The sequence below is a fragment of the Choloepus didactylus genome, chromosome 4, assembly GCF_015220235.1.
Source record: "Choloepus didactylus isolate mChoDid1 chromosome 4, mChoDid1.pri, whole genome shotgun sequence".
NCBI lineage: Eukaryota > Metazoa > Chordata > Mammalia > Pilosa > Megalonychidae > Choloepus > Choloepus didactylus.
Window position 1 is genome coordinate 96,183,686 of NC_051310.1, and position 27,073 is coordinate 96,210,758.

General features: G+C 38.7%; 1 protein-coding gene across 3 annotated transcripts in view; it reads left to right on the forward strand.

The window, feature by feature from the left end:
• Window positions 1-27,073, forward strand: part of EFL1 (elongation factor like GTPase 1) — a 144,823-nt gene that overhangs the window by 150 nt on the left and 117,600 nt on the right. Inside the window, exons 2-5 of one of the 3 annotated variants that reach the window (XM_037833194.1) lie at window positions 740-849; window positions 3,530-3,597; window positions 7,580-7,664; window positions 26,846-26,979. In XM_037833194.1, the coding sequence (XP_037689122.1) occupies window positions 759-849; window positions 3,530-3,597; window positions 7,580-7,664; window positions 26,846-26,979 (378 nt within the window). In that variant the 5' untranslated portion in view covers window positions 740-758. Of the gene's footprint in view, window positions 1-27; window positions 850-3,529; window positions 3,598-7,070; window positions 7,470-7,579; window positions 7,665-26,845; window positions 26,980-27,073 lie in introns of those variants that run through there. The other 2 variants (XM_037833195.1, XM_037833197.1) reach the window with 2 other exon arrangements.

Sequence of the window (27,073 nt, forward strand, 5' to 3'; positions counted from 1 at the left end):
TTCAGGGTCTGGGGTCGGCGGCCGCGGCGGGCGGGGCCGGGGGCGAGTCCGGGCTGGGAGCGGCCGGCCTCTCGAGCTTTTGCTCTTGGCCTCTGGCGGCCGTTGGAGCTGTGGACCCCAGCTCCTCAAAGACGAATCTGGGACTCCACGGAGATGAAGGGAAAATAGAGTTGAGTTCTTCCCTTTTCTTTTGGGGAAGAACCAAAGACCTTCAGCGCACCTGCTTGTTTAATAAGCACGTGACCCAAAACTTTATTGGGGCTGTATAGGAAGTAAGTAGTAAGTCCGAGTATTTCATCACCAGTGAAGGAGATCGAAAATGATCCAATGAGGGACGTGGGAGAAAAATCGAAGAAGAGGAAGGAGAGATGTCAGCATCTTCTCTCCCTCCTGTGTGTGGCCCTTTTATTTAGTCATTTGCCTGGAAAAGTTTACCCAAGTACTCTCCCAAAAGCAGAATTACTGGTGTGACTGTGCACCCAGCCCCAACGAGCTGCGTGATTCATCGCAGCCATCGAATCCGGAAGGATGAGCAAACTCCATAATTACAATCGTGATAAGGTATTTATTTAAGTGCTGAAGCTGAGGTTAAGCCAGGGTGGGTATATGCCTTCAATAAAGGTTCATTGGGTTCTTAGTTTAAGAGGTCTGCGAAGGCTTGTCACCTCTGAACATTTAAAATAGTTCTTTGCCTCTACAATTAGTCCTTGTACTGTCTGTAATACATATTTAATTTTAGCCACAGGATAAAAGTAACTATGGTGCTTAATAGTTTGGATAAGATGATTCAACTCCAGAAAAACACTGCCAACATCAGGAATATCTGTGTTTTGGCTCATGTTGACCATGGTAAGAATGCTTTTAAACTGACTTATTTGTAGTAATAAGGGGGTGTGTCTCCACATGTTTCAGTGGAGTGACGCTGTGGGCAGTTGAGAATGATCTGTGCTGACTTAAGAAGTAAATCTTATTCCCTTTAAAAGTTTTCTGTGGTGTAAAAGAACTCCGTAAAGCATTTGAAATGAAAAGCTAACTAGTGATTAGCATTTTTCTATTTAGCATGACACATTATTAAAATATGGAGAATATTCTAAATGGCTTTTTAAAAAAAAGTCTGCAGTCTTGACATAATATCCTCAGAACCTGTATATGTGATCCTACTTATTCATCAGACTTGTGTTAAACATCTGTTAAGTTCAAAGTATTTTGCTAGGTATTCCAGGAGATAGAGATTTATGAATAGAGCGTTAGTCCAGCTCTAGAGGAGATTTTTGGGGCTGAGATGGAACAAAATGAGACAAGCATATGAGAGAAAAGTAGAATGTAAGGATTGCAAGAAATAGAGGATTGAGAAGCTAGGGCTGGATTAAGAAAAGGCTTCACAGCACAATTAATATTTGAGATGCTCCTTAAAGGAGGGTCCAAGATCACAGATGGGGGATAACATTCCATAAGGGTATGATGTCAGCATAAGACATGCATGAGACTGAGGCACAGGACATGGGAAGGGCAGGGATAGCCAGTGCAGAATGCGTGTGCTCCTGACAGACACTGCTATTACATCATAGCACTGAGCACTGCTTCCTGCTAAGCCTGCTCTTTAGTTCAGGCAGCCACAATGAAGTGATTGTATGGGCATATGAAATAAAACCTATTTGCCGTCCTGAAGGTAAGGGAGTGTAGATGAAGGTGAAGAAGCAGTCTGGGACATATTCAAAGCCCTTCATGCCATCCTAGGCACTAGAATAAAGGTTAAGGGCTCAAGATCTGGAGTGAGACGACCAAAGTTCAAGTCTCCTTTTTGAGCTTTAGTTGCTACATCTGTAAAGTAGAGTGAAACTGTACTCATAGGATTGTGAAATTAAATGAGATAATGAATGAGAAACCCTTTGCAGGATAGTAAATGATTAATCTTGAAAATAGTCATATAGTCATTCATACTTATTGTTAGGGAGTAGGGAGCCATGCGGAGGGGGGGGGAGGGGATGACACAAACAAAGCATTGGTGATGCAGTCACTTAGTACATTATGAAGATTAGTCTGGTGAAAATGCTTATAAATTAAAAGACAGAAAGACTTTAGGTGGCTATTGCCATTGATGTAAAAGCTGAAGTGAAGTTACTGTGGGATCTGAAAGGAGAGGGATAATGGATCACATTATACATGAAGCTGAGAATGAGTCTTATATACAAATCCAGTGACTGACCCCTCCTCTATGAATTTTTATAATTATACTGCTCACAATTTGAGGACATGAGGTCTGACAAAAAATTTTTTTTTTTGCTTTGTGAATTAGTTCATGCAGAACATTAGTGATGTGTGTTTGTGTGTTTATAACATTATTTAAAATTTAATGTCATCTTTAAATGACGTTAAACTTGTACTATTCTGGAAAACCTTTGATTCATTCATTCAATCAACAAATATTTATTGAGTGTCTATTATATGCCAAAGTAGAGATACAACCATGAATAAAGCAAAGCCTCTGCTCTCTTGGCCCCTACTTTGTAGTATGCTTGCCATACTTAGAATGAATTCTACCCCACTGTAGAGTAGGGAGGTGATGTTCTAGCGTAATAGGCTCACATCTAATATTTACATGGCAAGCAGATAATATGGTGCTAAAGTTCTTCAGTGTTCCTACTGATCAGTCTCCAATTTGAGCTATTACACACAGATCCCATAGCTTTGCTAAAGTTCCTAAGATGTGATAGAGGACTTGTTGGTCTTGAAGAAAAAAACCTGTTTGTTACTCCAACCAAGCTGTGGTAGTATATGTACTCATGATATTCTTTAAACAGGAAAAGTCATCTGTTTCATCTATTTGAAATTGTTCAGAATTTAGTTGTTGTCTATTTAATAAAAATAACTAAGTATGTACTTGAGTATATAAATAAATTTATTTACAAAGCAGACGCCTAGTTAAGGTTTAAATAGTAGGTTGTTTAGCTGCAGTGTAGCTGATGCTCTCCACAGCCTGAATAACAAACAGTAGGAGATGCGAGTAAATTTCCTGAATTTCTTTGCTAAATAAGTATTTTCTTAAGTTAATTGCCAAGTGCCAGCTAAAGCCATACATGGGGAAATAAGGCAGAAGACGATGTTCTATTATTTCTTGATGTTTTACCCAGTATTCTTGATTGGGGTCGTGGTTTGCCTCATCAAATTGCACTATTAAACCTGTATTTTTTTTCCAGTAAGTTATGCAAATACTAAAAATAAAAAAGAGCTTTGCACTTAAAAAAATTTTTGACAACTCTTCACGAGGTTGATGAGATCTGCAGTGTTGGGGCGCTATGGAGCGCTGGAATCTGTGTCCTTCCAGGTGATATTCTGTTCAGAAGTCTAGTTAAACTCTTTAAAACGCTTTTGTCTTGCTTCATCCAGCAATAGATAACTGGGACATCTTCGTTAAACCAATTCTATGGTAAGGTAATAAATCTGTAGGTGTAATTGTTCTTCTTACCCCCACCTTCTGCCTTTTAAAAAGAAGTAGATTTGATTAATACTATTGTTATTTTAATAACAGGAAAAACTACTCTGGCTGACTGTCTTATATCTAGCAATGGAATCATTTCCAGCCGCCTGGCTGGCAAGGTATGTTTCTACATTTAATAAATACGTGTTGCATTTCGGTAATTGTTTATTAGTTATCTACAAAGTGATCAACCATTTGCTGTGTTCTTTAAAGACCATAAAAAGTATAAAGCATAACTCCTGCATCTAAGAAGCTGCCAATCAATTTATGAAAGTAAATGACTGTTGAGGAACAGTAGTGCCTTCTATTTATATTTTATAAGTGCAAGGAGGAATGTATACAACAAGTTAGATGATAGCTTTGCATGATCGTGGAAGATTTCACAGAGGAGGAGGTTTTTTGTGGCTGTAAGATTTGGGTGGTTTAACGGGGAGGCAGAGAAACTGTCAAATAAGAGGAAATAACACAGATAAAGGTTTATGAGTGTGTTGTGCTTGATTTAAGTGTAACATTTGCTTATGTGCTGTAAAGAGAATAGTACCAGACTATAAAGGACCTTGAAGGCTAACCTAAGTATCCTAAGTACCAAAGGAAGGCTTCTGAAGCATACAGGTAATGATGAAAATAGTGATTTAGGAAGTGAAGTTGAAGAGGTTTTGTTCCTAGCTGTGAGTTGAAAGGGCCTGAAATAGCTTACTTGCAGTAGAAAAATAAGAGAGGTTCCTCCTCCTAATGAATTTATATATAATTAGCAATTTATTATTCTACTGTGAGAGAAGAAGAAATGGAGAAGCAAAATTGAATCAAAGGAGTAGACCAAGAAGGCTCAAGGAAGAATCGGGCATTTGAGGTAGATTAGATGGGGAGCTGGCCCAAGATGCTATCTAGAGGAGGCTGAAAAAAATAGATTGGGTGAAATCATAAAGTGACTTAAGAAGTTAGAAAAAGTACAGCATTATAACCCTGAAGTAAGTAGATGTAAGGAAATAATAAGACATATGTTAATGAATAGAAAATAAATATTTTATACAAAAGATCAATAAAAGCAAAAGTTTGTTCTTTGAAACATTAACACAACTGACAAATATTTATCAAGATTGATCAAGAAGAAAAGAAAGGAAACAGAAATAAGCAATAGTAGAAAAGAAAAATGCTGCAGAAATTAGAAAGGTAATAACGGCATAATGAACAACTTAATAGTAATATACTTAAAAAACAAAGGTGAAATGGTAAATTGTCTAGGAAGCTAGAAGTTGCCAGAGTGACTCAGAGAGAAATAGAAAACCCGAATAGTTCTGTAATCATTAAAGAAATTGAGTTGGTTGGCAAAAGTCTTAACACCAAGACAAAAATCCGGATGATTCAACCATTTAGTTCTACTAAATATTCAAGGAACAAATAATTTTATTCTTAATTGAACCATTCCAAAGTATAGAAAAGAAACAGGGAGTACTCTCCGGATCAGATGAAGCTAGCATAACTTTGAGATCAAAAGTCTGTTAAGGATAATGCAAGACAGGAAAATTACATGCCAACTATGTGAATGTGAATGTAAAAACTCTAATTGGTATTGCAAACTGAATCCAGCTTTGTATAAAAAAAACAGTCCTTCGTGACCAACTGGAGTTTATCCCAAGGATTTTAGGATTGGTTCAATATGTAATTCACCATATTAATAATAAATTGTGTAGAGGGCATTACTAGTGATCATTTGGAGGGGTACAGGGTATGGGATGTTTGGGATCTTCTTTTTTCTTTTTATTCCTTTTTCTGGAGCAATGCAAATGTCTAAAAACCAATAGAAAAACTGATAAAAGTCTTCAAGAAGTTCACAGTTTCTAATACAATGAATTATGAAAGGATACTCAGTCTTATTAGTAATTAGGGGAATTATAAATTAAAACCACAATGAGATGCTGTTTAATACCTATCTGATTAAAAAAATGAAGTCTGACAATATCAGGTGTTACCAACATTGTGAATTAACAGAATCACAGTCCAACCACTTTGGAATACAATTTGAAAATATCTAGTAAGGTTGAAGATGTGTAAATTTAATGACTCAGAAATTCCACTCCTAAGTGATGTATACCAAGAGCTGTGCCCCTAACTGTTCATGGTACCTCAGTGTGTAGTTATAAAAAAACTGAAATAGATCCACATGTCCATCAGTAATAGAATGGATGAATAAGGTATGGTAGATTCATGCAGTAATGAAAATGAATTAATTGCAACTACCTTCTTCACTGTGGATGAAACTCAGGAATATAATATTGAGGAAAGAAAAAGTCACAGAACAATTTGTACACTATGATTCCATTTATAGAAGGCTCAAAACCTCTAGCTCCTAAATGATATGTTGCTAATTGATACATTCATTTTTTAAATTATAAAGAAAACAAAGGAATCATCAAGAAAATTAAGGATAGTGGCTACCTCTGAGATGGGAGTACTTCAAAGGTAATGTGTTAGGGTTCTCTAGGGAAACAGAATCAACAAGAGATATCTATGAATATAAGATTTTATAAAAGTGTGTCATGCAACTGTGGGTATGCACAAGTCCAAATTCCGTAGGGCAGGCAGCAAACTGGTAACTCCAATGAAGATATTCAATGAACTCCTCAGGAAACGAACTGGCAACTTTGATGAACTCCTCAGGAAACACTTCACTGGTTAACTGAAGAAGTGAAGGTCCTCTCCCTTTTGTCCTTAAAAGTCTTCAACTGATTTGATTAAATCCAGCTGATTGAATTCTCTCATTGCGGAAGACATGCCCTTCATTGATGTTATCAGTCACAGCTACAGCCAATTGACTGATTATTTAATAAACCAGCCTTCTGATTTATTAACCAGCCACAAATGTCCTTGCAGTTAGGCCAGTGCTTGCTTGACCAGATACCTGGACACCATCACCTGGCCAAGTTGACACATGAACCTAACCATCACAGGTAGCAAATTTTTTTTCTAACTTAAATCAGGTGGTGGATGCACAGATGTTCATTGTATTGTTACTCCTTATGCCTTATACCTGTTTCATGTCAACTTAGTTCTTCAAAAACAGCCATATATAGAATTATAACAAAGAACTGAGACTCTTTGGAGAAGGGTGTACCTTTAAAGTTGGAATGGTGAAGGGGAGCCAGCAGTGTAATCTAAGGAGATACAGGAGGGAAACTAAGAAATTTCATTCAAATTATCCATATAAATCTCATATTCGTCTGTAGGTGTGCGCATGCACACAATCACACACACACACACACACGATAATTAACTGTGTCTCATGCCACACTGAAATAGAGGAAAGAGGATTGAAAGGATAAGTTATTGTGTTTGGCCAGAGGTCAGGGAACCTTGTAGGGGTTTGGTTTTGTCAGAGCTGTGGAAATAGAAGCCTTTCTGAAAATTAAGGATTTAATGTAGATGAATAAATATGGTAATCTTATATCAGTTAGTTATTCTCAAGGCTTTTGAGTGACAGCAGTGAATAAATGTAAAGGTTAAGAATTTTTCAAAAGTTTGACAGTGAAGAGAAATAAGGCTGGAGATGGAGGAGGTTAGTGAGATGCCTAGGACTGAGGAGTTGGAAAGGGATGGGATATTTTGTTAAAGGGAGCCACTGTCAGTATTGATGTGTAGCAAAACCTAGAGAATTAGATGCAAGCCCTCATTTGTGGGTATTAAGCTATCTAAATAATTTTATCAAAGCTAGGTGCTAAATGGTATGTTACAGATATTTTCTACTGTACCATTCTTTTTTTAAAATGCATTTAAAAACTTCATTTGGAAAAAGAAGTGGAGTCTTCTCATGCCTCTAGAGACCTTCTATTTCAACCTCTGCTCAGACTTCCTGTCAGACAACTTATGAGTAAGAAAAGAATGGCTGCGCTTTTGATGAATGGAAGGAATTCCTCAAATGCTACCTTTTATGAATTGTTCACCGACTACCCAGATATTCATGGCTGAAATTTGGATGTGCTACAATCTGGATAGGGTGTGCAGTGTTTGAATACATTTTTGAATTCCTTTGGAACAAATCATCCAATTTTAATGTTACATTTTAATTCATTGGGAAGTAAGAATGAATGTGTTTGATTTTTTCAGTTAAGGTACATGGACAGCAGAGAAGATGAACAGATCCGAGGTATCACTATGAAATCCAGTGCCATTTCACTACATTATGCAAAAGGTAAATCAACCTTTGTTTGAAAGAAAAACAGTTTTGCACCTTCCATGTCCTCCTTTCTCTTTCTGAATTAATTACCTACTTTAGTTTCTTTGTTTTATATTCCACATATTTCATTCTGGCCTTTCCAGATGATCTGTAGTCAGAGTTAGGCTTTTCAGGCCTGGATGCAAATGGGGACCTCTGACTGGCTTGAGGGCAGAAGAACTGGCAGTCCACCCCTGCCCCCCATCCAGCCAGATGTCCACACCTGGCCCCCACCCACCCAGGTGATTGTATGGCTCGCTTCACAAGGAAGGTCAGGAGTCTTAGGACTTTGCTAGCTCAGCTGTAGTGCTCCTTTTCTGTCTGGATTCTTGTTCTGCCCCATGGCCTGTCTATTGGATTTGGAGTCTTATTTATTTTATTACAGGTTACCTTGATCAGCACCAACTTTCTATCCCAAAATTAGGTTACCATTTTAAGAATAACACTTACAGGAATTTATCTGACAGAAATATTCTTACAACTGTATAAGATATAGGTTCCTTGATATTCACAAAAACTTTGTGTAAGTGAAAAAAATGCCGGTAACTTAAATGTCTGTCAGTAGAATGGTTAAATAAACAGATTTCACATCCAAGCTATGAAATGCTGTGTAGCCATTAAAACAACTATGTTTGATTATATAGAAAAATGGTATGTTAAGACAGAAAAAAACAAGTTGCAGAATATTTTGGTAAGATTTGGATGTGTTGGTATTAAAATATATTATGAATGCAGATAAAGGTGTCTGGAAGGATACATACCAAACTCTTAATAGTAGTTGTCCCTAGTGGCTGGATCACGGGGAAACTTGCATTCTCCAATAGATTTCTTTTTGTACTATTTTAGAATTTTACACAAAATGTGTTTTTATAATTAGAAGAAAATAATAAGATATATTTCTTTATGTGTTGCTTCATCCTTCAAGTGTCATGTCTCTGGAACTGACACCAAGGGATGTGCTGTGTGGGGCATGGCTGTTCTCTTTGAGGTCAGTCTTGACAATATTTTGTACCCAACCAGGTTTTAAGCTCTTAGGCACATGAATTCCCCGAATTTCATATTTAAACTAGTGCTTCATTTTTTTTTCAATTCTCACATTTTAAAGAGCATATCCTTGTTCCATGATCCAGAGAATGGGTCAGTGATCATTTATATTGTTTATTTTTCTTTATTTTATTGACCTCAGATATTTGTAGCCAACTTTTTCCATACTCATGCTATTAGTGTGGTTTTATTTGAAGATTTTTCTAATGTCCATTTTAGTCAGACTTTGTCTCCAGCCTCCGGCCTTTGTCTCCAGACTTTATACTTGGTCTCCAGCCTCCCCATACCCCCACCCTTTTAACCACTTTGTTAAGTTTAATTTACATACCATAAAATTCTCCCTTTCCAATTCATTTTTATTTTTCTGCTTCTGGCATAGATAGTAATATAGAAGAATGGCTACAGGACCCTGGAAATTAGATGGTCTAATCTCTTTTCTTTCACACTCTGTGACCTTGGACAGTTCACTCTTGGACTGTTCTAGATCTGCTTCCTTAATTACGTAGAACAGAGGCTTAAGCTAACTAAGGTTGGGGGGGTGGCTTATTGTAAGAATGTGTGTGAAATGGTAGTGGAAACAATATTCATGGAAATTGAAAAACAGGAGCCTTATTGGAGTGATGTCTCCTAGCAGTTGGAGCCAGATATTGTTTTGGATCCAAAATGGCCCAAGAGACCACATCAGTAAAAGTTTCTGGATTGATCTTCCCTCTGGAACTGCACTTTTGTCTTAGTTTTGGTTCTGTTTTTAATCTCTGTTTTTACTCCGTATGTCTCTTCTCTACCTCATAGATTTTGCTTACTCTTAGTTTCTCCTTTTTCATCAGGTCATCTTGCCCTGACCCCCTCATCTTCTTCCTATCTGCATTAGTGTGTATTCTCATCTTATTTTTACTGTTTAGTGTTTCACTCTCTTGGGTTTCTGGGCACATATCCTAAAGCTGGGGTGTGACCCAGCTTATGTTTATGTTGGCACGGGTTGCCCCTATGGGTCAGCTGCCCTTGGAATAGAAGGCCGCCTCCTAGAACAATTAGTGGTGAATGGAATGGAGTCATAAAATACAAAACATGTTTCTCTGTAAGTATGGCATGACTGCCCAGAAGAGATTTTGGGCCAGGCAGTCACCATAATTGACAATTAATGCAGAGCTTTGTTTTCCACATCTACAAAATTGGATAGAAGTTGGGTATGTTGACTGAGTCATACGGTCTCAGAACATCTCAGAGATGAGATATCTTTTTCTTTTTTTTTTTTAAATGCAATTTTATTGAGATACATTCACACACCGTACAATCCATCCAAAGTATGCAATTAAAGGCTCACAATATCATCACGTAGTTATCTAGACACCCCCATAATGAATTTTAGAATATTTTCATTACTCCAGAACAGGAATTAAAATAAAAAAGAAAACCCAAATCCTCCCATACCCCTTATCCACCCCTATTATTGACCCATATTATTGGTGTGGTACATTTGTTACTGTTGATGAAAGAATATTAAAATATTACAGTTAACTATAGTCTGTAACTTGCAATAAGTACATTTTTCCCATATACCCCTCTTTTATTAACTCCTTGTAATAGTGTTATACATTTGCTCTAGTTCCTGAAAGAACTTTTTTATGTCTGAGCAGTTAATCATGGACAACGTCCACCACAGGATTGACTGTAAGATACATTCTTATCTGTATCTCGGTACTGATTCTCCAGGGTGAGGTATTTTTTATGAAGGTGGAACAATCTAAAGAGGAACCTAGATGCAAGAGAGGAAGAAAACCTGAGGGTTGTAGAAACTCCACAGATTTTTATTTATAATCTTTTCCCCTCTTTCCCACCTTCTTTCCAAAGCATGCTCTCTAAATTGAGAATCTGTATACTAAATGCTAATTAAGTCTTTTTTCTGGTTCTCACTCTTAATTTAACCAGCTTTCAAAAAATTTTTTTCAATTCTTGGATTGAAAGATAAGGTCTTATTTTTTTTAAAGTAAATAAACTTACAAAATCATATATATTATAGAAATGATGTTAAAACCCACCAATGTGATGCTCTATTTTAGCTTTTTCCAGGAGTCCTTTCTTCCTTGAGAAAATGGAGCCTCTCTCATTTGTACATTTGTGACCAAAGTTTACTGCAGATGTTGAGACCATATTTTAAACCTTGTTGTGTTTCTGTTTCTTACCCACCTCTTTTTGTGCCTCTCCCCCAAGGGTACCCAGCATTTATCTTATTATTTCAAGTGTTAGGAAATGCTCCTGGCAATACACATTATACCAGTGATCCTAATGGAATGTAATGCCTTTGAATCCTTTAGTCTAGAATCCAGATATAGAAAAGAGGAGTATGTTAATGAAGTAAATAACTTGAAATCCATGGACTAGCCTTTGAACACATTCTCAAAAGGCATAGTGCTACCATTTCATTTAGTCCAACCAGAATTGTGTGTGTGTGTGTGCGTGCGTGCGCACGCATATGCATATGCTGTAAGGTAGATATCTCACTTAGTTTTTTTCTCCAAATAGTTAACTACTTATTCTAACACCAATCAGATGTGATTATAAAGTGCTATATTATTAGGTCTTGATGTGGTGGTATTGATGTGTTGACATCTCTAAATGATTGAGGGCTAGGGAGTGAATTGTATCCCCCTGTGGGGTTGGGGCAAATGCCGTTCATCCAGCTTTAGCTGATTAATACTTTGTGGAAATCTAATTTTTCAAGAAAAGTTGGAACTGGGATTTTTTGTAAAATCTTCCAATTTTTAAAGTGTGGATGGCTTATTTAAGATTTATAAAACACTGTGCAGAGCAAATTGCAATGAGCTTTAGCTTATAGGCTTTCAGTTTGTAACCTCAGGCATAGAGGCTAGCTAACAACCTGGTTCAGCAGGATACCCAGGATTCACCCAAATGTAGCCACATGCAGCCAGGATATACTCCCAATGTAGAGTCCAAGGATATAGCAGGGCTCTCTGCAAAGAGATCCAAGTGCAAGTTCCCCCTTTGTAAACACCTTTATAGAGTTTAGTGGTTGTGAGCAGCTGGAGAATTTGCTCCATGGTTGGTTTCAGCTCTCTGACTCTCAGGTCTTACTCTCCCAAAGACTAGGCTCTAAGAAACTTTCTCATGCCATCCAGACTCACACAAGGCCAGCATGTACCGGAAAGAAAGTCACTTACGTTACAGGGAGAAATTTCTTCCTTGTTCAGAAGATTGCAGTAGTTTCTCTTTCTTTCCAGATGTGTAAACATTAACCCACAGTTATGATTATTATCCCATTTCTTTGGGACCCAAGCCAGGAGGGAAGGATTCCGTTGCCCCTTTTTGAGTAAGAGGTCAGATTTTTTTCCTCTAAAATTATAGTGAGCAATTTACGTTGTAAAGCTGAATGTTGGTGCAAGATCTAAGAAACTGGTTTTACAATAGTTTAATTCTGAGCTGCATGGTCTCATATGCATGATTTTATTTAATCCTCACAGCAACCCAGTAAATGGGTATTATCATTTCACATATGTGGAAAATAGAGTTCAGAGAAGCTAAGAAACTTTTTCAAAGAGAGAGTAGTTTTTAGCCATGGCAACAGTTCTGGGAACCAAGCAATTCAGTTTCTAACTTGTTCACTTGGACCAGGAGTGTCTTGGAAGTCAGTCAGTCCATTTAATGGCTGATTCTTTCTGAATCTTGAGTCTCTCCTGTCCACCAGGGATTGCTAAGAGTATTTATGGTTATCTTTTTGTAGCCAGCATTACCCACATCCCTGCCGTCCTTGGTCACTGCCCAAGATGTAAGCCATGTGATCTGCCCCCCTTATAGTCCCTTCCCCATGTTGCTCTGTGATTTAACACCCTCCTTTGCCTCCCACTATTGCCCTTCTTCCCAAAACTTACTCTGAAAGCATTCCAAGGTAAACAAACATCCCTATATCCTCAGCCACCTTGCTATCTTCCAAGGATATTGCTTTCCTTGTTGTTCTTTCAGATGAATGCTGCTCATTCTTTTCATGTTTCACATATCTCAGAGCTAGGACGTGGGATTGCCATTCTTGGTGTTCCCTGGTCTGGTTTCAAAGCTTAATTCTGCCTCCCTTGTTTTGAAACTCCCTCTGTTTTGAGACTCATACCATCCAATTGTTCACCTTCTACCCTTTCTTATCACAGTCAGCTTCTGGTTATAGTCCTCATTCATTAGTGACTTTGGCACCTGGCTCATAATTTTCTTTTCCAGCCTGAAACCTCCAAGATGACTTTTACTATCTGTGCCAGTTTGAATGTATTATGTCCCCCCAAATGCCATTATCTTTGATGTAATCTTGTGTTGGCAGACCTATCAGCATTAATTAGATTGCAATTCTTTGAGTGTTTCCACGGAGATGCGCCCCACCCAACTGTGGGTGATGACTCTGATTGGATAATTTCCATGGAGTTGTTGGCCCACCCATTCAGGTTGGGTCTGAATTAAATTACTGGAGCACTATATAAGATCAGACAGAAGGAGCAAGCTGCTACAGCCAAGAGGGACACTTTGAAGAAAGCACAGGAGCTGCAGATGAGAGACATTTTGAAGATGGCCATTGAAAGCAGACTCTTGCTCTGGAGAAGCTAAGAGAGGACAAATACCCCAAGTGCAACGAAGAGTGACATTTTTGAGGAACTGCAGCCTAGAGAGGAACGTCCTGGGAGAAAGCCGTTTTGAAACCAGAACTTTGGAGCAGACGCCAGCCACGTGCCTTCCCAGCTAATAGAGGTTTTCCGGACACCATTGGCCATCCTCCAGCAAAGGTACCCAATTGCTGATATGTTAACTTGGACACTTTATGCCTTAGACTGTAACTGTGTAACCAAATAAACCCCCTTTTGTAAAAGCCAATCCGTCTCTGGTGTTTTGCATTCCGGCAGCATTAGCAAACTAGAACACTATCCCTAGGGATGACCTCTCCAACAGCTTGACCTCTCAACAACAGAGATGTTCAGTTCTGCTCTACTTCACCCACCCCCTGTCATGTCTGCTTTCTTGATTTTAGCATCGTCTGAAGATGTCCCATCCTTGACATACTAAATTTAAATATTCATTTCTCTACAGTCTTCCTTTCTCCCAACTCTCCCACCTGGATACTGAGGTATTCATTCTTTGACTTCATGAAGATCTCCAGTATCTTGAGTCCTTCTCATTCATCAGCCTCCCTCTTCATTCACTTCCTGCCTCATCCAACCAGATTTATTGCATTTCCATGACAGTCTTGTCAAGGTCCTCAGTTTCTTTGCTCCCTTGATTTTCTGTTATACTCCTCCCAACAAATCTCTAACCTTCAATAAAACTGTTTTTCCTTCTTATTGTTTGCCTGGGTTCTCAACTGGTTCTCAAGACTGCCTGGCAGACTTCCCTATCATCCTGTCAGGTATTGCTCATTCTCTTCAACAACTATTTTAAACCTTCTCTCATCTCTCCTAGCCCACTCCCCAGTCCCCTCCCCCACAACCTTAGCAAATATCCTAAACTTCCACTTCACAGAAAATGGGAGAATTCTCTCAACTGTTTGTCAGCACACCCCAAAATGCAATAGTATATTGGCATCTTTGCTTGCCACCTGTGTTTGTGAAAGACCTGTACTCTGGAGCTCATCTCCTGCTGATTATCTTCTCTCCTGTACCTTTAGTCTATTCCTCTTTACTGGCTTCTGACCTGTAGCCTTTAAACATGCTCAGCCTTTAAACCTGCGTGGTCCCTTTCTTCCCCTTCCTAGTCAAAACTGCACTGCTCTGACTCTCTCAATTGTTGTGGCAATAGGAGCTGCATACATCAGCAGTGAAAAATTGAGTGAAAGAGGTTGGTCCTCAATCTGTGACTCTGCAGGGTGATGTAAGATAGAGGGACTCCAAACACGCTATACAAGTTTGGGACCCCTACTTGAGATCCAGGAAGTGAACAGTGACCTTTTTTTCCTCCAGGGTATCTTATTTTGGCAGTTCCTTCCAGTCAAAAATCTCAATGAGAAGAACCATCAAGACAGTGTGGACATATAATTATCATATTCCCTACACAGTAGGGATGCCAGACTCAGGGTGTGGCCACGGTAATGGGTGACTGAAGAGGAATGGCCTACTGAGGAAAACCAAAAGCAAGTGAGGTAAACCGTATTCAGAAGTGGTCTTTACAGGGTTTGGTTTGCCTCATGTTGGAGAAAGGTCTGGAGAGGCCTTTGGGATGACAAAGGTAACAACAACAAAAAGTAATTTGCTTGCTGTTTATAGTTGCTTCTGGATCATTGTTCCCTCCTCCTCCCTAAAGCATCTCGGCTTTGACTCCTGTGCCATCAAATTCAACCATCTACCACCCTTCTGAAGAGGTAGCTTGGTTATACTGCCATGCCCTGTTACCTCTGTCAGCAAATAGGTCATAAAATGTGCTGTATTGTGCTTTACAATTGTCGAATAAGACATGAGTTGATTTACAACTTTCAATTTTATATATTGATTTAAAATGTAAAGGGATAATAGTGGTATTTCCTGTGGAAACTTCTCATTAATCTATAATTGGGGTATACTTTATGTGCATTTATGAGTAATTTACTTAGGAACATATCCCCAAATAACTTGGGTTTTGCCTTTATTTGTGGTATTTCTGTTGTTAGATATAGTATTCTTCTACTGATACACTGATAAATAAAAGGCACTTGTGTGACGTGCAGATTTTTATCCAAAACTTGAGTTATTTTCTCTTCCTTTATTTTAAGGAAAGTTTACTATTTCAGCTTTCTACATTTGCCTTATTGAATATTTCCAATGTTTTGGAAATTGAACACTGAACACCTTACCACGAAGTTTTACAGTTCACAGAGGAGATATTTGGGCAGGCATGGTGACAAATATGTGCCTTCAATGAAACAGTTATCCATGGCCCTTTAAAACCAGAGAACTGTATGGGCAAGGTAGTGATTCTTCTCCCATATCTCTATATTAGTAGCAGAAGTTGTCTGGAAGATAACTCTCATGATTAACTTCAGGTTCTTCTAACATTTTTTTTTTCTTCCAGTTGCCCTGGAACATAAAAAAACTGAGTTAGTGTTCTGCTGATTAGATCAGTCCTCTGAAACGAAAATATTTATTTTGGAATGCCTGGGAAATAAGGCAGCAAAATTTTCTGTCCCTGAATACTATAGCAGGAATTAGTTCAGTACACGGCTTTAGGATGTGTTACAAATCCAAAAGATCATTTAGCATGCCTAAAATATTTTGCCTCCTGAGAAGCGTTATAACTTATCTAGATACTTTTATAATTTGTTAGCAGTAATCATAGTCATATCTAAATCATATCTAACATAGTAAATCCCGTAACTGTTTTTATGTATTTTTTTTTTAATCTTCATTTTATTGAGATATATTCACATATCACGCAGTCATACAAAACAAATAGTACTTTTGATTGTTTACAATACCATTACATAGTGGTACATTCATCACCCAAATCAATCCCTGGCACCTTCATTAGCACACACACAAAAATAACAAGAATAATAATTAGAGTGAAAAAGAGCAATTGAAGTAAAAAAGAACACTGGGTACCTTTGTCTGTTTGTTTCCTTCCCCTATTTTTCTACTCATCCATCCATAAACTAGACAAAGTGGAGTGTGGTCCTTATGGCTTTCCCAATCCCATTGTCACCCCTCATAAGCTACATTTTTATACAACTGTCTTCGAGATTCATGGGTTCTGGGTTGTAGTTTGATAGTTTCAGGTATCCACCACCAGCTACCCCAATTCTTTAGAACCTAAAAAGGGTTGTCTAAAGTGTGCATAAGAGTGCCCACCAGAGTGACCTCTCAGCTCCTTTTGGAATCTCTCTGCCACTGAAGCTTATTTCATTTCCTTTCTTTTTTTTTTTTTTTCTTAAACTTTTTATTTTGAAATAATTTCAAACTTACAGGACAGTTGCAAAAATAATACAAAACCCATTACAGAGAACTCCAACATAACAATCAGTGGTATTTTGGAATCAAGGAAATAAGGTATATTTTAGTAGGTTTCTGCATATGTATGTATATACCCTTCAGTATGAATTTGGAAGTTATTTTTATTCATTTAGTGTTGAAAATATAGTTTTAACTGCTTTCCCAGGGAAATGATTTGGAGAGTAAGTCAGAGTTTTGCAGATACACCATGTTTATCAATAGCCACTGTTCTCCTTTGGATTCTGCTCATGTGGTTTAAAAGCAAACCTTCATTTACTGAAGACCCTCATTTCAAGGAAAAATCAAGTCACAATCAGCATGTTAAGAAATACTCATGTCATGACGTGTAGAGTTACAGAGTTTAGAAGTTGATTCCAACCCCCTTAATTTACAGATGAGGAAACTTCTTATGGCTCTACATGTGATATTTTTTTTTTTAATCTTCATTTTATTGAGATATATTCACATACCACGCAGTCATACAAAACAAATCGTACTTTTGATTGTTTACAGTACCATTACATAGTGTTACATTCATCACCCAAATCAATCCCTGACACCTTCATTAGCACACACACAAAAATAACAAGAATAATAATTAGAGTGAAAAAGAGCAATTGAAGTAAAAAAGAACACTGGGTACCTTTGTCTGTTTGTTTCCTTCCCCTATTTTTCTACTCATCCATCCATAAACTAGACAAAGTGGAGTGTGGTCCTTATGGCTTTCCCAATCCCATTGTCACCCCTCATAAGCTACATTTTTATACAACTGTCTTCGAGATTCATGGGTTCTGGGTTGTAGTTTGATAGTTTCAGGTATCCACCACCAGCTACCCCAATTCTTTAGAACCTAAAAAGGGTTGTCTAAAGTGTGCATAAGAGTGCCCACCAGAGTGACCTCTCGGCTCCTTTTGGAATCTCTCTGCCACTGAAGCTTATTTCATTTCCTTTCACATCCCCCTTTTGGTCAAGAAGATGTTCTCCGTCCCACGATGCCAGGTCTACATTCCTCCCTGAGAGTCATATTCCGCGTTGCCAGGGAGATTCACTCCCCTGGGTGTCTGATCCCACGTAGAGGGGAGGGCAGTGATTTCACCTTTCAAGTTGGCTTAGCTAGAAAGACAGGGCCACATCTGAGCAACAAAGAGGCATTCGGGAGGAGGCTCTTAGGCACAACCATAGGGAGGCCTAGACTCTCCTTTGCAGCAACCGTCTTCCCAAGGGTAAAACCTGTGGTAGAGGGCTCAACCCATCAAACCACCAGTCCCCTATGTCTGTGGTCATGTTAGCAACCATGGAGGTGGGGTAGGCGAATACCCCTGCATTCTCCACAGGCTCCTCAAGGGGGCACTACATCTTTTTTTTTTCCCTTGTTTTTCTTTTCTTTTTTTTTTTTTTAACTTTCCCTTCTTTTTTAAATCAACTGTATGAAAAAAAAAAGTTAAAAAGAAAACAAACATACAGTAAAAGAACATTTCAAAGAGACCATAACAAGGGAGTAAGAAAAAGACAACTAACCTAAAATAACTGCTTAACTTCCAACATGTTCCTACTTTACCCCAAGAAAGTTACCTAATATAGCAACATTTCTGTGAACTTGCTCCTACTATATCCATCAGAAATTAACAGACCATAGTCATTCCTGGGCATCCCCAGAACGTTAAATAGCTTATCTGTTCTTGGATTATTGTTCCCCCTTCCTTAATTGCTCTCTATTGCTAGTTCCCCTACATTCTACATTATAAACCCTTTGTTTTACATTTTTCAAAGTTCACATTAGTGGTAGCATGTAATATTTCTCTTTTTGTGCCTGGCTTATTTCGCTCAGCATTACGTCTTCAAGGTTCATCCATGTTGTCACATGTTTCACGAGATCGTTCCTTCTTACTGCCGCGTAGTATTCCATCGTGTGTATATACCACATTTTATCTATCCACTCATCTGTTGAAGGACATTTCGGTTGTTTCCATCTCTTGGCAATTGTGAATAATGCTGCTATGAACATTGGCGTGCAGATATCTGTTCGTGTCACTGCTTTCCGATCTTCCGGGTATATACCGAGAAGTGCAATCGCTGGATCGAATGGTAACTCTGTATCTAGTTTTCTAAGGAACTGCCAGACTGACTTCCAGAGTGGCTGAACCATTATACAGTCCCACCAACAATGAATAACAGTTCCAATTTCTCCACATCCCCTCCAGCATTTGTAGTTTCCTGTTTGTTTAATGGCAGCCATTCTAACCGGTGTTAGATGGTATCTCATTGTGGTCTTAATTTGCATCTCTCTAATAGCTAGTGAAGCTGAACATTTTTTCATGTGTTTCTTGGCCATTTGTATTTCCTCTTCAGAGAACTGTCTTTTCATATCTTTTGCCCATTTAGTAATAGGGCCGACTGTACTATTGTCATTGAGTTGTAGGATTTCTTTATATATGCAAGATATCAGTCTTTTGTCAGATACATGGTTTCCAAAAATTTTTTCCCATTGAGTTCGCTGCCTCTTTACCTTTTTGAGAAATTCCTTTGAGGTGCAGAAACTTCTAAGCTTGAGGAGTTCCCATTTATCTATTTTCTCTTTTGTTGCCTGTGCTTTGGGTGTAAAGTCTAGGAAGTGGCCGCCTAATACAAGGTCTTGAAGATGTTTTCCTACATTATCTTCTAGGAGTTTTATGGTACTTTCTTTTATATTGAGATCTTTGGTCCATTTTGAGTTAATTTTTGTGTAGGGGGTGAGGTAGGGGTCCTCTTTCATTCTTTTGGATATGGATATCCAACTCTCCCAGCCCCATTTGTTGAAAAGACCATTATGACTCAGTTCAGTGACTTTGGGGGCCTTATCAAAGATCAGTCGGCCATAGATCTGGGCGTCTATCTCCGAATTCTCAATTCGATTCCATTGATCTATATGTCTATCTTTGTGCCAGTACCATGCTGTTTTGGCAACTGTGGCTTTATAATAAGCTTCAAAGTCAGGGAGTGTAAGTCCTCCCACTTCGTTTTTCTTTTTTAGAGTGTCTTTAGCAATTCGAGGCATCTTCCCTTTCCAAATAAATTTGATAACTAGCTTTTCCAAGTCTGCAAAGTAGGTTGTTGGAATTTTGATTGGGATTGCATTGAATCTGTAGATGAGTTTGGGTAGAATTGACATCTTAATGACATTTAGCCTTCCTATCCATGAACATGGAATATTTTTCCATCTTTTAAGGTCCCCTTCTATTTCTTTTAGTAGAGTTATGTAGTTTTCTTTGTATAGGTCTTTTACATCTTTGGTTAAGTTTATTCCTAGGTACTTGATTTTTTTAGTTGCTATTGAAAATGGTATCTTTTTCTTGAGTGTCTCTTCAGTTTGTTCATTTCTAGCATATAGAAACATTACTGACTTATGTGCATTAACCTTGTATCCTGCTACGTTGCTAAATTTGTTTATTAGCTCTAGTAGCTGTATCGTCGATTTCTCAGGGTTTTCTAGATATAAGATCATATCATCTGCAAACAATGACAGTTTTACTTCTTCTTTTCCAATTTGGATGCCTTTTATTTCTTTGTCTTGCCGGATTGCCCTGGCTAGCACTTCCAGCACAATGTTGAATAACAGTGGTGACAGCGGGCATCCTTGTCTTGTTCCTGATCTTAGAGGGAAGGCTTTCAGTCTCTCACCATTGAGTACTATGCTGGCTGTGGGTTTTTCATATATGCTCTTTATCATGTTGAGGAAGTTTCCTTCAATTCCTACCTTTTGAAGTGTTTTTATCAAAAAGGGATGTTGGATTTTGTCAGATGCTTTTTCAGCATCTATTGAGATGATCAATTGATTTTTCCCTTTGGACTTGTTAATGTGTTGTAATACATAGATTGATTTTCTTATGTTGAACCATCCTTGCATGCCTGGAATGAACCCCACTTGGTCATGGTGTATGAGTTTTTTAATGTGTCTTTGGATTCGATTTGCAAGTATTTTGTTCAGGATTTTTGCATCTATATTCATTAGAGAGATTGGCCGGTAGTTTTCCTTTTTTGTAGCATCTTTGCCTGGTTTTGGTATTAGATTGATGTTAGCTTCATAAAATGAGTTAGGTAGTGTTCCATTTTCTTCAATGTTGTGAAAGAGTTTGAGTAAGATTGGTGTCAGTTCTTTCTGGAAAGTTTGGTAGAATTCCCCTGTGAAGCCATCTGGCCCTGGGCATTTATTTGTGGGAAGATTTTTGATGACTGATTGGATCTCTTTGCTTGTGATGGGTTGGTTGAGGTCTTCTATTTCTTCTCTGGTCAGTCTAGGTTGTTCATATGTTTCCAGGAAATTGTCCATTTCCTCTACATTATCCAGTTTGTTGCCATACAGTTGTTCATAGTATCCTCTTAAAATTTTTTTTAATTTCTTCAGGATCTGCAGTTATGTCACCTTTTTCATTCATTATTTTGTTTATATGGGTCTTCTGTCTTTTTGATTTTGTCAGTCTAGGTAGGGGCTTGTCAATCTTGTTGATCTTCTCAAAGAACCAACTTTTGGTGATATTTATCCTCTCTATTGTTTTTTTGTTCTCTATGTCATTTATTTCTGCTTTAATCCTTGTTATTTCTTTTCTTCTACTTGGTTTAGGATTGGTTTGCTGTTCATTTTCTAGCTTCTTCAGTTGATCCATTAGTTCTTTGATTTTGGCTCTTTCTTCCTTTTTAATATATGCGTTTAGTGCTATAAATTTCCCCCTTAGCACTGCTTTTGCTGCATCCCATAGGTTTTGGTATGTTGTGTTCTCATTTTCATTCGTCTCTATATATTTAGCAATTTCTCTTGCTATTTCTTCTTTAACCCACTGATTGTTTAGGAGTGTGTTTAACCTCCAGGTATTTGTGAATTTTCTAAGTCTCTGATGGTTATTGACTTCTAATTGTATTGCATTGTGGTCAGAGAATGTGCTTTGAATAATTTCAATCTTTTTTAAATTTATTGAGGCTTGTTTTATGTCCCAGCATATGATCTATTCTGGAGTAAGTTCCATGAGCACTAGAAAAGTATGTGTATCCTGGTGATTTGGGATGTAATGTCCTGTATATGTCTGTTAAATCTAATTCATTTATCAGATTGTTTAGGTTTTCAGTTTCCTTATTGGTCCTCTGTCTGGTTGATCTATCTATAGGAGAGAGTGATGTGTTGAAGTCTCCCACAATTATTGTGGAAACATCAATTGCTTCCTTTAGTTTTGCCAGTGTTTCTCTCATGTATTTTGTGGCACCTTGATTGGGTGCATAGACATTTACGATTGTTATTTCTTCTTGCTGAATTGCCCCTTTTATTAGTATGTAGTGGCCTTCTTTGTCTCTCAAAACATCCCTGCATTTGAAGTCTATTTTATCTGAGATTAATTTTGCTACACCTGCTTTCTTTTGGCTGTAGCTTGCATGAAATATTTTTTTCCATCCTTTCACTTTCAGTTTCTTTGTGTCCCTGTGTCTAAGATGAGTCTCTTGTATGCAACATATGGATGGTTCATTTTTTTTGATCCATTCTGCGAATCTATATCTTTTAATTGGGGAGTTTAATCCATTTACATTCAGCGTTATAACCGTGAAGGCATTTCTTGAATCAGCCATCTTATCCTTTGGTTTATGTTTGTCATATTTTTCCCCTCTGTCTATTAATATCCTTTATTGTACCCATACCGAATCTCTTTAGTACTGAACCTTTCTCCAAGTCTGTCTGTCCTTTCTTTGTTTCTCTGTCTGTAGGGCTCCCTTTAGTATCTCCAGCAGGGCAGGTCTCTTGTTAGTGAATTCTCTCAACATTTGTTTGTCTGTGAAAAATTTAAGCTCTCCCTCAAATTTGAAGGAGAGCTTTGCTGGATAAAGTATTCTTGGCTGGAAATTTTTCTCACTCAGAATTTTAAATATATCGTGCCACTGCCTTCTCGCCTCCATGGTGGCTGCTGAGTAGTCACTACTTAGTCTTATGCTGTTTCCTTTGTATGTGGTGAATTGCTTTTCTCTTGCTGCTTTCAGAACTTGCTCCTTCTCTTCAGTATTTGAGAGTCTGATCAGAATATGTCTTGGTGTGGGTTTATTTGGATTTATTCTATTTGGGGTTTGCTGAGCATTTATGATTTGTGTATTTATGTTGTTTAGAAGATTTGGGAAGTTTTCCCCAACAATTTCTTTGAATACTCTTCCTAGACCTTTACCCTTTTCTTCCCCTTCTGGGACACCAATGAGTCTTATATTTGGACGTTTCATATTATCTATCATATCCCTGAGGTCCATTTCGATTTTTTCAATTTTTTTCCCCATTCTTTCTTTTATGCTTTCATTTTCCATTCTGTCATCTTCCAGGTCACTGATTCGTTGTTCACCTTCCTCTAGTCTTGTACTATGAGTGTCCAGAATCTTTTTAATTTGGTCAACAGTTTCTTTAATTTCCATAAGATCATCCATTTTTTTATTTAGTCTTGCAGTGTCTTCTTTATGCTCTTCTAGGGTCTTCTTGATTTCCTTTGTCTCCCGTACTATGGTCTCATTGTTCATCTTTAGTTCTTTGAGTAGCTGCTCTAGGTGCTGTGTCTCTTCTGGTCTTTTGATTTGGGTGCTTGGGCTTGGGTTATCCATATCGTCTGGTTTTTTCATATGCTTTATAATTTTCTGTTGTTTTTGGCCTCGTGGCATTTGCTGACCTTGATAGGGTTCTTTTAGGGTTTGTAGACCAGTTGAAGTCCTTATCTCTAATTTATCAGATCTACAGCTTCGTGGAGTACACTTTCTCTAACTAACCAGCAGGTGGCGTCCACGAGCCACCTGTTCTCCACAAGCCAGTTCTCCCCTGCTTAGCCTTTTTGGTGAGTGGGGGAGTGAGTCTTGTGGGGTCCAATTGGTGTACCAAGCTTGCGTGTGTAGTTGGTGTTGCCTGCCCTGTATATGGGGCGTGTTTCTGGGCAGTCATGAAGGGGGGGGTGGCTCTAACAATCAAATCTCCCTGGTGATCCTAGAGTTTTAAGGCTGCTGCAATAATCTAATCCTTCAGTTCGGTCCTGCCACAGTTGGTCTCTGCCACTGACCCACAAGTCCTTGGTATTGGCGTATGGCTCCTGAGACTTGCAAGTGGGCCCCTTTTCCAGGCCGTGCACCCCCTGGTCCTCTGTTGAGGGATGACTGTGCTATGTCACAGGTGAGTGCCGTCCCCCCAGGGCAGTTCTGGGCTGCTGGGCTGTGTAGGGAGGCTCCCAGTCTGCTGAAATGATGGCTGAATGGGGCTTTGTTAATTCACACTGCTCTACCTTCCCAACTCTGGGACAATCAGCTGAGGTTGCAGGGAAGGCTAATGTCCATGCCCAGTTTTGTGGTGTGTGCCTGTTATTTGAAGCACTTCCGTCACACTGGGTTGTCTGGGGCAGTTCTGGGCTATGGGGCTGGCGATGGGCTGGAGTGTTTCCTGTCCACCAGGATGGTGGCTGTGAGCGGACACCCCCCTTTTCTTGGGAAGTTGTGGTGTTTAGTGAATTTTCTCAGCCAGTGGATTATTGTGTTTTGTCTCAGAGCTCTCCTAGTTCTGCTCTTGACTTGACCTGCCCAAATTGCAGGTCTTTGAAACTTTCTGTATTGGGCTTCTTAGAGTAATTGTTTTAGAAAAAGAAAAAAGGATTAAAAAAAAAAAAGAAAAAAAAAAAGGGGCCCTCCTCAGAGATCTAATGGGTTATTGAAATGCTGAGAGAGAAAGCAACCAGGGCCATTAAGGAAAAGTCCACAGGGCAGAGAGATCAGCTTTTCTTCGGGATTTGCATATGCGCCTCAGGGCGGGAGCTCGGGCCTGAGCTCTGCCCTTTCCCCTTCCACGCTCACCAGAACTCCAGAAATCCTCCGCTTTTATTTTGGAGTTTTTCGTGTTGTTTTTTTTCTATGCCTGTCTCCTCTCTGCTGGTCTGGCTGCTCTCAGATTCTCTGGTGTCTGGTCTCCATCTATCTATGGTTGGAGTTTGGATCAGCAGAATGAGTTTCCGATAAGGGCTGCCACTGCAGTTCTCCCTTCTCCTTCCCGGAGCTTTCAGCCCCTCCTCCCACGGGACTGAGCCTGGCAGGGAGGGGCACGGGTCCCCTGGCCGCAGAAACTTACAGATTTTGCTGATCTCAGCAGTTCCACGTTTTCATGAGTGTTGTATGAAGTATGCCCAAAGTCAGATTGCTCTGTGGTGTCCAGTCCACGCAGTTCCTGGCTTTCTACCTACTTTCCTGGAGGAGTAACTAAAACATACAGCTCACCAGTCTGCCATCTTGCCCCGTCTCCGTTTTTATGTATTTTTATTTTATCCTCACCTATTTGGAGAAGAAAAAAAGAAGTAGATGGTTTTTATTTTACGTTCAAGGAAACAAGACTTTAAAAAGGCATAATGTGCCTAACGTCACACAGCAGGAGAGCTATTGTTAATGACTTGTTTTCCTCTAACATGCATTGCACTTCTTTCCCCATGTTTGAAATTTAGTTTGAAGTTATTTGGAAAAGGTTGAGATGGAAAAGGCATTGAAAGAAGAGTCAGGAGATTGGGCTCTGCCTTTATGAACTGTGTGACAGAGCACAGCTTTCTCATGATCAAATACCTTTGGGAAACTTTGGTTTCAACAAAATTGAGCAGGCTTCTTTTTATTAAAAGGCTTCTTTGAGCCTTAAAACACATGAGTGTTGTGAGTCCATCCACCTCCTCCTCCCTTGAGCTGCCTATATTTCCCATTATTTGATAACACACTCTTATTTTTGAGGATGCCTATTTTCTAATTGAACTCACTTGTTATATCACTAGCTTTCCTTTGCCTTCTAGATCTGAACCTGCAGCCCCTGAATGAATTTCAAGGGATCTGGAATTGGGTGCATAATTAAGGGGAAATATATATATTCATTCATTTTTCATTCGTTTCATTCATTTTTCTGGGTATTTCCAACAACTTCTATAAGCTCGGTAAAAGCTAAGAGTACTGCTACGTAGGAAGCCGGAGGTTTCTGTATGAATGCAGTTTTATAATCTGTCTTTACTATATATACCATCTGGATAAGTAAAGAACCCAACAGGAAACCCAGTCTCTGAAAATCTGTATCAAGTCCTGGTACTCAGACAAAGGTTGGGGAAAAGTTTATAATTTCCCCCACCTAAAGTCTGGAGTTTGGTCAAATGAACCAGTGAGTATTATTTTCTCAGCTGCAAAGTAAAAGGGAAGTCAAGACCAGGAAGTGACTAAATTCATTCAGTAAACCTGGATGTGTTTCTACCTTGGTACTACTTCGTGACCTTGGATAAATCTCTTTAGCATATTTATCTATGAAACAAAGGAGTTAAGCTAAGATAATACTAAGTGATTCCAAGAATTATACCAAAATTAGTGGTAAATGGGGAATGAGTATAGAATTCTAAGGTATCCTTATTTTTCCTCAGGGATTGTCCAGTTATGTTTTAATGTTAAGTCTCTATAACTAGGGTGACCATTTGTTCTGGTTTGCCTGAGGGGTTTGATGGGATATGAACTTTCAGTGCTAAAACAGGACAGATCAGAATGAGTTGGTCATCCTGCTCTAAACTTGATGCATTATAATACATTTGTTTGTTGTGAGGATTAAAGGAGATAATTATATGTGAGAGCACATTGCATGCTGCTTGGCACATAGGCACTCCATACATTTTTGTAAGAATTGATACTAAATCTTGATTGAGCAGATTCACACATTGCTCTTTGAGAAATTGTAGGGAAGAACTTGGCCACCAGTTTTGTGTCTTAAAATTGGCATTTCCTGTTCAGGCCCCCTTGAAGAGCATTCAGTCTCGTGCTGTTAGGTGTTGGTTTTTTTTTTAGTCTCATTTCCTTGTCTGTGAAATTGGAAATAGTGATATTTATCTTACAGGATTCAGTAATGTGTTGTTAGCATGCTAAGAGTGTTTAGCACAGTGCCAGGCTCACAGTAAGTTCTTAAAAAATGGTAGCTATTGGAATAACATAGTCCGATAACATTTTACGTAGATGCTGTTTGAAATCAGTAGTCCCATTAGTGGGAATTCCTAAATTGGAATTATAGCCATTGATTGTTGATTGAGATTTTAGCATCATTCGTTCTTTTTTTTAGGTACTTTCTTATTCCAGAATGCCTGAGGAAGAGTCTTGTATACTTGCACAACTGAAAATGTGTGTTTTAAAATTTCATTTCAGGTAATGAGGAGTACCTGATTAATCTCATAGACTCTCCGGGACATGTGGATTTCTCCTCAGAAGTATCAACAGCTGTTCGCATTTGCGATGGGTGCATCATTGTGGTAGATGCTGTGGAAGGAGTCTGTCCACAGGTAGTGGATTGTAATGTGAAAATATTTAACTGGTTGAAGAAGGTGGGAAAAGAGGAGGTACTGACTGTTGATTACAATTTGCCACTTTAGGCAT